Source organism: Podarcis vaucheri, assembly GCF_965113315.1.
Source record: "Podarcis vaucheri genome assembly, chromosome: 11".
NCBI classification, from domain to species: domain Eukaryota; kingdom Metazoa; phylum Chordata; class Lepidosauria; order Squamata; family Lacertidae; genus Podarcis; species Podarcis vaucheri.
In genome coordinates, this window is record NC_138749.1 from 9,845,277 (window position 1) to 9,858,929 (window position 13,653).

At 44.5% G+C, this 13,653-nt stretch overlaps 1 protein-coding gene across 3 annotated transcripts in view; it reads left to right on the forward strand.

The window, feature by feature from the left end:
• Window positions 1-13,653, forward strand: part of KATNAL2 (katanin catalytic subunit A1 like 2) — a 39,568-nt gene that overhangs the window by 14,788 nt on the left and 11,127 nt on the right. For all 3 annotated transcript variants that reach the window (XM_082242020.1, XM_082242021.1, XM_082242022.1), the window contains 7 exons: window positions 1,285-1,380; window positions 1,655-1,753; window positions 3,430-3,507; window positions 5,694-5,792; window positions 6,785-6,848; window positions 7,666-7,784; window positions 11,481-11,572. In XM_082242020.1, coding sequence (XP_082098146.1) covers window positions 1,285-1,380; window positions 1,655-1,753; window positions 3,430-3,507; window positions 5,694-5,792; window positions 6,785-6,848; window positions 7,666-7,784; window positions 11,481-11,572 — 647 coding nt within the window. The remainder of the gene's footprint in view (window positions 1-1,284; window positions 1,381-1,654; window positions 1,754-3,429; window positions 3,508-5,693; window positions 5,793-6,784; window positions 6,849-7,665; window positions 7,785-11,480; window positions 11,573-13,653) is intronic.

Sequence of the window (13,653 nt, forward strand, 5' to 3'; positions counted from 1 at the left end):
CACGTCACATTAAACCATAGTTGAAAACAAACCATGGTTCAGTGTGAACAAGCAGTGTGCAGACCCACGTTGCCCAAAAGGTTCCCCTGCCTTTGCTGCTTCCACGCCACAGGCAAAACAAGCCAGAGTGATTATTTTCAGCTGGCTCCTCCCTGCTCTTCAGGGGTGTCTTACTGAGCAAAGTTGAGTGTTAAGCATTGCTGCTTTTTCACATTTCCTGCACTGTGCTCAACAGGAAGCAAAGGCAGAGATCAGCCCTGCTGTATACTTGCAGCAGCCATCATGGATGTTACAAACCCCAACAGAACACATTGGTTGCACTGGGGATGCCAAGCACAGAGAATTGTGGGAGTTTCTCAAACATGCCTGCTTGGAAACTTCTTATAATTTCATTTTTTAAAAAATAATCTTTATTAGTTTAAATTACAGTACACACTTATACAAAGAATTTATAATCTCAAAACTACAAAAAGAAAATTAAAGAAAAAAACAATTAAGAAAAAAGAAAAGAAGAAAATACAGAAAAAGAAAGAAGAAAAAGCAAATTTACGTACATAAAAAACCCCTTAATCTTCCTAATTAATACTTAATTGAACACTTACATAAAAAAGACTTCTGACAAAACGAGTCTTCCAATCATTCTCATTGTACTGTTTATACTGTCGTTTTCCCCCTCACAGTTTTATATTCTTTAGTATTGTTCCTGTCTACTCCACGAACGGTATTTGTTGTGTTTACAAGTATCACTCAAGTTCTGCTAATATGCTGTGATTGGTACAATATGATCTTATATAGTCCTTAAATATTCTCCATTCTCCAAATATTTTCTGGTTCAATACTCCTCTAACTCTTCCTGTCAGTTTTGCTAGTTGTAAATATTCTAACATGAGTATCTGCCAGTCTGTATCCTCGCCACAAGAATTCTTGCTGCTGTGGTGGCATACATGAACAGTAGTCTTATGTCTTTTTTAGTTTCTAATGGTAAAATGCCTAAAAGAAAGATCTCTGGGGGTTTTTTTAGAGGTAAGTCTGAATAATTTCTTAAATTCATTATATCTATTATCCCAGAATTCCCTAATGATTGCACAAGTCCACCAAATGTGGTAGCATGATCCCAGATCTATTTTACATCTCCAACAAATCGGTGACCCTCCTTTATACATTTTCGCTAGTTTCAAGGGGGTATGATGCCATCTATATAACATCTTCATGATGTTCTCCCTAAGGTTACAGCATGCTCTTGTAATTTCAAAATTGGTCTGTGTTTATGTTTGTTTTCTGTAGGAGAGTGAAGATGCTTTTGCCCGGGTGCCATCTGAGTTTGGTTTAAATGTGTCCGCAATCCAGAAAGGAAGTGGAGAAGGCGCTCATCCTAGGAGGGTTAGTCAAAAGCCTAACAGCATGCATGGATTGTTATTATAAGAGTGTTTGGGTGTCTGAAGGTGGAAACTTATGGATGTCTTGCAGCAGCCTTCCCTCCTAAATTAGTACCCTACAGATGGTTTGGGGCAGCCCCACTGCCACCCGTTATTGCTCCAGTGGCTTCCCTACTGGTCTGGCTTCTTACATTTTGATTCCCTGTCCAACATCTCTTATGTTCCAGGCTGAAGACCTGCCATGTGCTTCAGGTAAACACTATTTGTTTCTCCTGTAGGGCCAAATCATTGATTTTCGTGGGATGATTCAGGATGCGATCAAAGGAGCATCAAATGAAATTGCCGTGAACAGCCTTAACTGCAATCCAGATCCTTCAGTGAGTGGTGTTCTTTCCGCCTAGTAAAATAAAAGTTGAGAAGTAATAAGCGTCATACGTGTGGAGGAAAAACTTAAACACATTGCAGAGTCCCCCAAAATAGACCAAAGGCAATAGTACTTCATCCAGCAGAGCTTTTACTGGTGCTGAAGGGAAATGAGCATAATGGTCACGAATCCAAATGCAATTAGGAATGGCACAGTCCATAAGAAATCCAGTTGCAGCACTTACAATAAAACTTAACAAGAACTTATAATAAGTCTAAAATCTTAACACTAAGCATACTATGTACAGAACAGCACACAGAACAAAAGAGAATCAGAAAGAGAAAGTGAGACCTAGGCTCCTTCTGGCCAGTATTTACAATCAGCATGACCTTGCAGAATAGAGATAAGAGAACCAGTTCAAACCAGCTGTACTCAGCTTCCAGAAGCTATAACCCAAACAATCCTTCTGCCTACTTCTCTCACACAGAGAAGCTTCTACTAGCTTCTAGAATCCTCTTGTATTAATCAGAATAGAAAAGATCTCTGCACATCAGATCAATACTTTCTGCACTAAGAAATGCAAACTGACAATAAGTACCTGGTAAATGCAATGGGGAAGAAAACTCTTTTGGAGTGGCCTTTGGACTTGCATGTATCATCCTCTCTCCTCTCCTTGACATGCATAGATGGTGACGTCCAAACTGGAAGGTCTTTAACACAATAGCACCTTGGATCCTGGATAGAATGCGTCTCCTCCTGTCCACATAGCTACAGTACCTAGCCACAGTACCTCCCAATTTGGACTTTACCTTGTATATTTGGTGGAGGAATTGTGTGGGGAGAGCGTGAGGACTAGAAAATGCTGCATATGCACAGGGATAGAGCTGGGTCTGGGGAAGACAGCTTGAACAGGACTTAATATGAAAAAGAACCTATTCCAAAAATGGCGTTGCATATTTAAAACTTTCACATACTTAATTTAAAGTTTTGCAGCCCCTCAAAATAACCAAGACAATTTTTTTTGCATGCTATATATCAGGCAGAGATGTGGATAGCGCTGTGGTCTAAACCACAGAGCGTAGGACTTGCCGATCAGAAGGTTGACGGTACGAATCCCCGTGACGGGGTGAGCACCTGTGAACCTAGCAGTTTGAAAGCACGTCAAAGTGCAACTAGATAAATAGGTACTGCTCCGGTGGGAAGGTAAACGGCATTTCTGTGCGCTGCTCTGGTTCTCCAGAAGTGGCTTAGTCATGCTGGCCACATGACCCAGAAGCTGTACGCCGGCTCCCTCGGCCAATAAAGTGAGATGAGCGCCACAACCCCAGAGTCAGCCACGACTGGACCTAATGGTCAGGGGTCCCTTTACCTTTTTATATATCAGGCACTTCCAACTTCTAAGAGACGGCGATCTACTCACAGTATAAAAAGACCAGCTGTGATCTACCCATTGTCATTGTCAGGAGTTGTTGAGCTTTTTTAAGGGGAGGGTTGACCAAAGTTATTTAGCTTTTCTTGGGGGCGGGGTTGACCAAATTTATTGTTGTTGATTTTGTTGTTGTTGTTGTTGTTGTTGTTGTTGTTGTTGTACTTCATGCCACGATCAACCTGGGACACCCTCGCGATCAACCTATTGGACATGCCTGCTATACTGTATATAGATTGCATGTGCATGTGTCTTTTTTGTAGGAACGGTTATTAAAACCCCTGGGCGCCTTTATTGGGATGACTGGTGAAATGAGAGAACTTGCGACGGTTGTGAGCAGGGTAAGGCCGAACCTTGTTTCTTTTCAGTCCTGGAGTATATGCTGAGCCTAGTTGGTCAAGGAATTAATCCTCTGCTTTTCCGCATTTCCGTACCCAACATCAGGATGGGGGAACAGGAGGAGAGTCTATGAATAACCACATTCTGGACACAGCCCTGCAGGAGAGTCCCCTGTGGAAGCCCCAACCTTCACTCTTCTAGCACAGCTTCCACCCGCTGCAGTGGGGTCCATGCAAGAGAATTCCCTGCTGGGTGATGCTCTCTGTGTATGCACAGGAGGCGAGATAGATAAGATAAAACTTTATTCGCATTTGTGGGTGTTGCTGTTGATAAAACGGATCGAAAGATTAGAAGGCTGCATAGTATCAGGCCAAGTCATTAAGGTAAATCAGAGCTTGGTTGGGCTGGTTGTCAATGGTTTGCTGTAGTGGCATTTGGTGGACGTAGTCTGCCTCCACCCCCAGTTCCTCAGGAGGAACAAAGAACATAACAATTGTTTCGGTGGAGAATACCATGTTCCACCTAGTCCAACAGTGGCCAGCCACGTAGCTCTGGAAACCAGACTAAGAGGTCATTCCCTCTCGTTTATCCTCCGTAGGAAGATAGGAAGCTGCTTTGTCCTGAGTCCAACCACTGGTTCATCTACCGCATCCTTCCTCAAACTCAGCCCTCCAGATGTTTTTTGGCCTACAAACTCCCATGATCCTCAGCTAGCAGGACCAGTGGTCAGGGATGATGGGAGAGAGAAAAAACTTTATTCGCATTAGCCAATGGCCATAGCAACAGTGAAACATTACAGTATACGCAGAAAAGGAAATGTGATATAACAGCACAATTTAAAGTCCTGAATCAGCAGTCAGTTAGTGGCCCTTACTCTGATTGCCCCTGCTATAAACCTAGGAACCTTTGCTGTTATCTGCTCATTTTGATCTGATAGAAGGACATTGTGGCAGTGGTTGAGCACCCTGGGATGGTTAGTACGAGTGGGGTGATGATTTCGTTCCTCAGGTCTTTGTAGAGAGTACAGGACAGGAGGACGTGTGCCGCTGTTTCGGTGCTACCATCTCCACAGGGGCAAAGACGTTTCTCAGGCGGGATCTTTTGGAATTGACCCTCAAGTACCCCAGATGGCAAAACATCCAGTCTTGCAAGGCACAGGAGGCGAGGCTTGATGCTCTGTGAAAGGCGTGGGGGGAACCCTTTTCAGATTGAGGGCTTCGTTCACATCTGGGCAGCTTTCTGGGGCTGGGCTGGGGCCAGAGGTGAAAATGGGCGAAGCAACAAGTGAAAATTTTAACTTTCTACAGCAAACTTGTTCAAGCATCCACTCCTCAACGTGTTTCTTCTGATGCACAGCAAGGAGCTGCTGGGAGGGGTGGCAGGGAAGAGCAGACCTTTACATGTACAGTGGTACCTTGGTTCTCAAACTTAATCCGTTCTGGAAGTCCGTTCCAAAACCAAAGTGTTCCAGAACCAAGGCATGCTTTCCCATAGAAAGTAATGCAAAACAGATTAATCCGTTCCAGACTTTTAAAAACAACCCCTAAAACAGCAATTTAACATGAATTTTACTATCTAATCCATAAAATGAAAGCAATAATCAATGTACTGTACTATAAAATAAATAAGACAGAATTGTAGATGATTAAAATTAAAATATCCCCCCCTTACCTGCACTGATGATAGTCATTGTTTGCATGGGGGGCTTTTATCCATTTATACAGTCACTCAATCAATCAATCAATCAATCAATCAATAAATCAGTCAATCAATCTATCAGTAGCTGAACTGGGGTTCCACACTGCAGCCCTAAGCCCAGTTGCTCTGCAGGAACAGTCAATTTCAGTGGGATTGTCCCCTAAGTAAGCATGTTCAGAATTTTTAGTCCTCCGTTGCAATAATAATTTTGTGCTGCTTCCCTCTCCCAGTGTTTCTCAGGCTTGGGTTCCCAGCTGTTTTTGGACTACAACTCCCATCATCCCTGACCACTGGGATGATGGGAGTTGTAGTCCAACAACAGGCTGGGGACTGACCGAGAAACACTGCAAAGCAACCTGTCTCTTTTCTGTGTCACTGTTTTGTTTTTATGCCCTGGCACAATGGAGCTTAATTTGCTGCACCGATGTTTCCCTGGCTGTACAGGGAAGCTGGAGCCCTGCCTTTAAGAAGACCAAACAATGTCTTGCAGGATATCTACCTCCACAACCCGAATGTAAAGTGGGGCGATATCATTGGTCTCGATGCAGCCAAGCGGTTGGTCAAGGAAGCTGTGGTGTATCCAATCAGGGTAAGGGAACCTGTTTTGAAAGCTTCTGTCTCTCTGGACTGGCACTCCGGATCTTGAAAGTGTCAACTTCTTAGCAGTGTTCAAAACTCCTCATTCAAAATTGTAATGAATGATAGACTGCCCTGTCTCCACTCCTACCCACCCGACTGTTGCTTACAATACCTTTAGACATGCCCAAGGATATGCCTGCAAAACAGACCTTCCTTCTCTCTCATTTACGCGCTTTGGTGAAGCTGGAAGTCTGCGAAGCAGAATCTGCAAGAAGTTGCTATTTTGCCTCGGGTTTATTGCGTGTCTTCCCTGTGCCAGTTACACATGGAGTTCAGTTGCAAACTCCCCCCCATAATCCACGTAGTCTAAGTTACAAAATCAACATATATTAATAATAATAATTTATAGTTTATAGCCCGCCCATCTGGCTGGGTTTCCCGAGCTACTCTGGGTGGCTTCCAACCAAATATTAGAAACAATACAGCATCAGACATTAAAAACTTCCCTAAACAGGGCTGCCTTCAGTTGTCTTTTAAAAGTAAAATAGTTGTTTATTGCCTTGACATCTGATGGGAGGGCATTCCACAGGGCAGGCGCCACCACCGAGAAGGCCCTCTGCCTGGTTCCCTGTAACCTCACTTCTCACAGTGAGGGAACCGCCAGAAGGCCCTCGGAGCTGGACCTCAGTGTCCGGGTAGAACGATGGAGGTGGAGACGCTCTTTCAGGTATAAAGGGCTGAGGCCGTTTAGGGCTTTAAAGGTCAGCACCAACACTTGGAATTGTGCTTGAAAACGTATTGGGAGCCAATACAGATCTTTCAGGACCGGTGATATATGGTCTTGGCGGCCACTCCCAGTCACCAGTCTAGCTGCAGCATTCTGGATTAATTGCAGAATGGGATGGTGGTCATTTGGGTGCTCAAAAGTGTTGCAGAAATTGCAGTTTGACTCCCGAAAATTATTATTATTATTTAATTCTGATATTGTTTTTCTCTGCTTAGTATCCACAACTGTTTACTGGCATCCTCTCTCCATGGAAAGGACTATTGCTCTACGGGCCCCCAGGTACTGTCTGCATAACTACAGTTTACGAATGAACTCCCACATTCCCTTACACCACAGTTTGAGAGACCTTTTTGTGCATCCCCTCCCTTTGGGGTGAACACCTTTCTTACTCCTGGCTGAAGGCGGACATAACGTTTTTCAATATTGCTCACATCCACGGTGTGGACCTGGCCGCATAAATACTCTTGCAGCCTTGCATATCTTGTGAGATGTGCTCTTGCTGCAGAGTAGCTGTTCTCCATTTAAAAAGGAAAAGGTTTTAAAGAGACATGTCTCTATATGCTGCCTTTAAAAAATAAAAAACAACCACCACCTGTGAATCCCTTGCAAAACTCCTCCAAAGACTGGGAGTGTTTTTGACAGAATGGTTAACTAAACGGCCACTGCATCTGTTCTGGGAGGATTTATTTTACACAAGGAATGCATGTATGTAGACTTAGCTGCTACATTCAATCTCAATAATACCCTTTCTTCCTATCTCTAGTCGATCCATTCCTGGGAGAATATTATTTCTCCCAAACCAAATGATAGTGTTAAGATAGAAAGACAAGGTTTTCTTCCCAGCTGACTCTTGCTTGAATGCTGGTCGAGTGATTGTTACGGAAACGTCACTGCCAATAAATTATTTTGCTTTTTCAAACTCCTTTCAGATGGTTAATTGGGGATTTTTTAATGGAGCTACGCCTCTTTTGACCAAATAGCTCAGGGGAATCATTTACTGTGGGGATAAAGGCTTGCACAGTTCCTCAGTGGGGAGAAATGTTGAGGAGCGCCTATGTCGAGACTGAGTGCTGACTTATTTCCCTGCACCTTGTAGGTACTGGGAAGACTTTGCTAGCCAAAGCTGTTGCCACTGAATGCAACACAACCTTCTTCAACATCTCGGCATCCACCATTGTCAGCAAATGGAGAGGGGATTCAGAAAAGCTTGTGAAAGTAAGAGTGCCTTCTGTGTTCCTCGTGCCCTGGCAGAAATCCACAGTGTTCGGCAGAGAATCTTTGAGTGAGGTGGCCTAACGCAGGAATGGACATATTCTTCCCCCTTCCCTCCTTTCTTTTCTAGAAGCCCCATGGCCCAACTCTTGCTTTGTACCATTCAAACGTGAGTTCATTTTCTGGAACAGGGAAGGTGTAGCTAGCCTAATTTAAGTGATCCCAAATCTTCAGTTTGTCTTAGGGATGCAAGAGTTTCCTTTCTGGATCAGGGCAAGGTCCACCTAGACCTGTGTCTGTACAGTGGTACCTCGGGTTAAGTACTTAATTCGATCCGGAGGTCCGTTCTTAACCTGAAACTGTTCTTAACCTGAAGCACCACTTTAGCTAATGGGGCCTCCAGCTGCTACCATGCCACTGGAGCACAATTTCTGTTCTCATTCTGAAGCGAAGTTCTTAACCCGAGGTACTATTTCTGGGTTAGCGGAGTCTGTAACCTGAAGCATATGTAACCCGAGGTACCACTGTATATCTATATCTATATCATCTAGATCAGGACGTGGGTGGCGCTGTGGCCTAAACCACTGAGCCTCTTGGGCTTGCCGATCAGAAGGTCGGTGATTTGAATCCCCGCGACGGGGTGAGCTCCTGTTGCTCTGTCCCAGCTCTTGCCAACATAGCAGTTCAAAAGCAAGCCAGTGCGAGTAGATGAATAGGTACGGCTGTGGTGGGAAGGTAAATGGTGTTTCCATGCACTCTAGCTTCTGTCATGGTGTCCCGTTGCACCAGAAGCGGTTTAGTCATACTGGCCACGAGCTGGAAAGCTATCTGTGGACAAAGCCTGCTCCCTTGGCCTGAAAGTGGAGATGAGTGCTGCACCCCATGGTCAAATTCGACTGGACTTAGCCGTCCAGGGGTCCTTTACCTTTTATCTATATTTTACCAAGATATCTATATTTTACCAAGATAACATATATTCAGTGCTATGAAAAAGAAAATGAAGGCAGAATTCTACAACCTTACATAAATTATAATAAAATTTCTTAGTTTTGCATAATTTTGCTAGTTATGGGGAGGGCAAGGACAAGCCAAAGAAGTACATGAAATGATACCCATTTTGTCTTTGGAGATTTTACCAAGGGTTTGCTAGCGCTCTGATCACACACTGCTAAGCCTATCATTGGAGTTCTAATGACTAGGTGCTTTTACTATTAAATGACACCTTTTTTTCTTAGTATGATAAGTTATCTGGCCTTTTTCTTTCTGTACTGGTGTGTAAATGCAGAATCCATCTGTAATCATCTGGCTGCAGCAGTGAATTAGGCTCACAGTATGCGGTTCCATTAACGGCAAAGATTAAAGTTGCAACTTCAGACACATGCTGGAGTTTGCGTCAGAATGGAGTTTGAATGCAGTCATCTTTTAAAGCAAGAAAAGCAAGAAAACATGATGCTAAAAGTGACAGGATATTGGGTTTTACCTCTTCTTAAGAATTCTGTTTGTAGAGCAAAATAAGCCATCATCCTTAGTTTAAAAAGAAAAGCCAACAAAAATCTCATTTTGTGTAATACGTGGGATTATCCACATTGTGTTTTGATCAGGAAAACAGAAGCTATTTAGTCCAACCAACCCAACTTCTAACTTGCATTTATATTTTTAAAAACCCCTTATTTAAAAATATATATATGGAGCAACAATACATAAAAGGGGAATGTTTTAATCCTTGGTGCTCTTTTAGGATTTGCCCAGAATCCCTTTCTGGAATAATTTTCTTCTATCCTATTATTCTCCATATACTTGGGCAGGATTTAGGAGAAAAGATTTAAAATGCAAAGACAGGATTATTTGTGTGTGTTTGCTCTTTCTCTCCTCTTTTATAAGCCGTTCAGATTTAAGAAGTGGTTTGGCCTACCAAACCAAGGCAGCGTTTCAGATATTTTCTCCAACTACCCTTGTGGCATCCGCGTTTCCTTCTCTCTCCCTCTGTCAGCCAGAGCCCATGGCAGAAAACAAAACAAGCGCAGCCTTTTATTTTTTTAACTCTGTACCCTCAATTCTCTGAATGGATCATAAGATCATAATGATATAATATGAGTAAGTGAACACAATCATTCACTGCAGTCCAACTGCATCAAAGCCAACAATGTATAGCATTTGGCTCTATTCCAGCCCATACTTGGAAGTTGCCATTTGTTTAGGCAGGGGTCAGCAAACTTTTTCAGCAGGGGGCCGGTCCACTGTCTCTCAGACCTTGCAGGGGGCCGGACTATATTTTTTTTTTTGGGGGGGGGGGAGAATGAACGAATTCCTATGCCCCACAAATAACCCAGAGATGCATTTTAAATAAAGGGACATATTCCACTCATGTAAAAACACCAGGCAGGCCCCACAAATAACCCAGAGATGCATTTTAAATAAAAGCACACATTCTACTCATGTAAAAACATGCTGATTCCTGGACCGTCCGCAGGCCGGATTGAGAAGGCAATTGGGCTGGATCCGGCCCCCGGGCCTTAGTTTGCCTACCCATGGTTTAGTGTTTTTAAAATATATCTGCTGTGAAAGCAAATGAAGCCTGAGCCCCGGTAAAAGGACTTCATGTATTTGAAGTTAATACCTTTGTTTTGGGTAAAAACTCATTTATCTAAACGGCCTGCAGTGAACGGAATAATTGTAAATATAGGTTAAAGAGGAATGTGCAGGAAGAACATAGCAATGCAGCTCATCATATGAACTTGGAGGTTTTTAAGCAGAGGTTGGACGGGCATCTGTCATATATCATCCATAAGATCTGTGTGTACCTGGTGTTGCTGTCCTCCCACCCCAAAATTTGAGTTCTACAAGCCCCATGGAAAAGAACAGGAAATAAGAACGTAAAAAGAGCTGGATCTCCATCTAGCCCAGTATACTGTTCTCACAGTGGCCAGTCAGATGCCTAAGGGACCCGAGTGCAACTTTCCTTCTTTATTTATTTGGCGATTACTCATAGCCAAGTACAGTAAGATTGTTTTCCATGAACACAGTCTTAACATCAAGTCTGTAAGTGACTGCGGAGGCCAATTCTGGATCTACACGTCCTTCCACAGTGGGGACATGGGTTTCCGGGCAGGAGTTGATTACAGTGAGGGTTTGCCAAGCGTGCCTTCCTCTTAGCACGTTTCTCCCTTTTGTCCTGAGTTCGAGTGTCTTCAAAGCCCATGACACCTTTGGAAAAGGCTCTTCTCCAATTGGAGTGCTCACTGGCCAGCGTTTCCCAGTTGTCAGTATATATACTACATTTTTAAAGATTTTCCTTGAGAGAGTTTTAACCTCTTTTGTTGACCAACCAGGATTACACTTTCCATTTTTAAGTTCAGAGTAGAGTAGTTGCTTTGGAAGACGATAATCAGCCATCTGAACAACATGACCAGTCCATTGAAGTTCATGTTGAAGAATCATCGCTTCATCACTGGTGAACTTTGCTTCTTGCTGGCATTAGTTCGCCTGTCTTCCCAAGTGATGTGTAAAATTTTTCGGAGACACCATTGATGGAATCTTTCAAGGAGTTGGAGATGGCATTTATAAGTGGTCCATGTTTCACAGCATTCACCCCGCTTTTGATCCCCAGCAACTGAAGGTGCGCAAGAGCATGGCAGTGGGGAGATTTGTCCCTCCTGACTTGAGCTAACTCCCCCTCCCTCCCCTTTTCTTTTTGGACAGGTGTTATTTGAACTTGCCCGCTACCACGCCCCCTCCACGATCTTCCTGGATGAGCTGGAGTCCGTCATGAGCCAACGAGGCACAGCCCCAGGGTAACAAACGTTCAAGTGGGGGATACCCCTTTGCTGACTGGTTTCCATAAGGCAGGTCCTCTTCCCGAATGGCTTAGAAATAAGCCTACCTTGCTCACTGCAAGAAAAATCTGTTTTCTCTTCCGTATATCTCGCCCTTCCGCTTCTGACTCTAAACATCCCTACGTTCAAATAAAGGAACAAACACAGTATGTTTGGAAAGCCAAATCTGCTTGTGCCAGGTGGTCTGTGACTTCAGCTACTTAGCCTTCCCCCTGGGTTAAGCGTGCCTGGGTCTGATCTGTGTCTGCCTGAATGGGAGGCTACCTAGTATACTCTTGTTCTGAGCTCCCAAAGCTGGAATATAAGAGTAATCAGCAAGTATGTGAGCTTATGTCAAGGGTGGGGAACCTGAGGCCCAAGTCCAGATGAAACCTCTAGGTCTCTTTATCCAGCTCTTAGGGTTCTCCCTGGGCCTTGCCCTTCTCCAGCCCTGGTCTGTGGCCCTGCAGATGATGGTGCAATGTAGCTTCCATCAGTCCCAGCCAGCATGGCCAATGGCCAGGAATTATGGGAGTTGTAGTCCCACAGTGTCTGAAGGACTAAAGGTTCCACATCCCTCTTTTAATCCACCCACCTACTTTTACATCCCAGCCAGCGTCCATCTGTACAGTCATTCTCCCTCTGAGCCAGGTTCAAGGTCTCTGCATTAATCTACGAATCCCTGAGCAACTTAGATTCAGGGTACCTTAAGGACCGCCCAGATCAGGGTTTCCCAAACTTGGGTCTCCAGATGTTTTTCGAACTACAACTCCCATCATCCCTAGGTAGCAGGACCAGTGGTCAGGGATGGTGGGATTTGTAGTCCAAAAACAGCTGGAGATCTAAGTTTGGGAAACGCTGGTCTAGACCCTTTTATCCTAGCTCAATTACTGAGAAGTGTTCTTGGTTATTTTCCATGTTGACAAGGCTCATTGGGCATCAAAATGGAGCCTTTAGTGTGTCGTCGACCCAGTATTGTGGAATACAGTGGTGCCTCGCAAGACAAAATTAATTCGTTCCGCAAGTTTTTTCTTCTTGTGAGTTTTTCGTCTTGCGAAGCACGGTTTCCCATAGGAATGCATTGAAAATCAATCAATGCGTTCCTATGGAGACCGTCCGGGGACAGAGGGGAAGCGCCGCGCGCCTTCCCCTCTGTCCCCGGACCTGTTTAAAGCAAGGGGCGGCGGGGAAAAGATTGCTTCTCCCCGTTGCCTGCCCCGCAATCTCCGGGGACAGAGGGGAAGGCGCACGCACCTTCCCCTCTTTCCCCTCTTTTGAAGCAAGGGGCGGAGGGGAGAAGATCGCTTCTCCCCGTTGCCGCCCCTTGGTTCAAAAGGGGTCTGGGGAGAGAGGGGAAGAGGCGCGCTCCTTACGCTCTGTCCCCGGAGACTGCGGGGCTGGCAACGGGGAGAAGCGATCTTCTCCCCGCCGCCCCTTGCTTCAAAAGAGGTCCGGGGACAGCGGGGAAGACGCGCTGCACTTCCCCGCTATCCCCGGAGCTTGCGGGGCAAGCTTCGTTTTGCGAAGCAAGCCCATAGGGAAATGCGTCTTGTGAAGAGGCTAAGAAAACGAAAATCTCCTTCGTCTAGCGAGTTTTTCGTCTTCCGAGGCGTTCGTCTTGCGGGGTACCACTGTACTCTTCCAGTAGTGAATCAGCAGGTGCCTTCTGTTCCAACCTTTAAACATCTGCTGAAAATCCTTCTATCCCACCAGGCTTCTTCAGGCAATTCAGAATTCATCTCTCCATAATAGTTGCTTGACGGCCTTGGGCTTAAATTTTTTATGTACTTTTATTATATACAAATGCTGTTGTAAAAGGTTTTGTTATTCTCGATGATGTAGTGGTAGATAAATATTTTTATAAATAAATGATAAAGTAACTTCCACCATCAAGCACATTCCAAGCAGAGCGCAAGATCTCGCCAAGGAAACCTGTAAAATTGGCTGTCGCCCAGTTGCACAATGCAGACTTTGCCTGTACCGAAGAATGACAAAATCTGCGAAGCTCTCCTGCATGCCCCACATTCAGCCAAACGGGAGTAGCGAACGGTTACAGATGT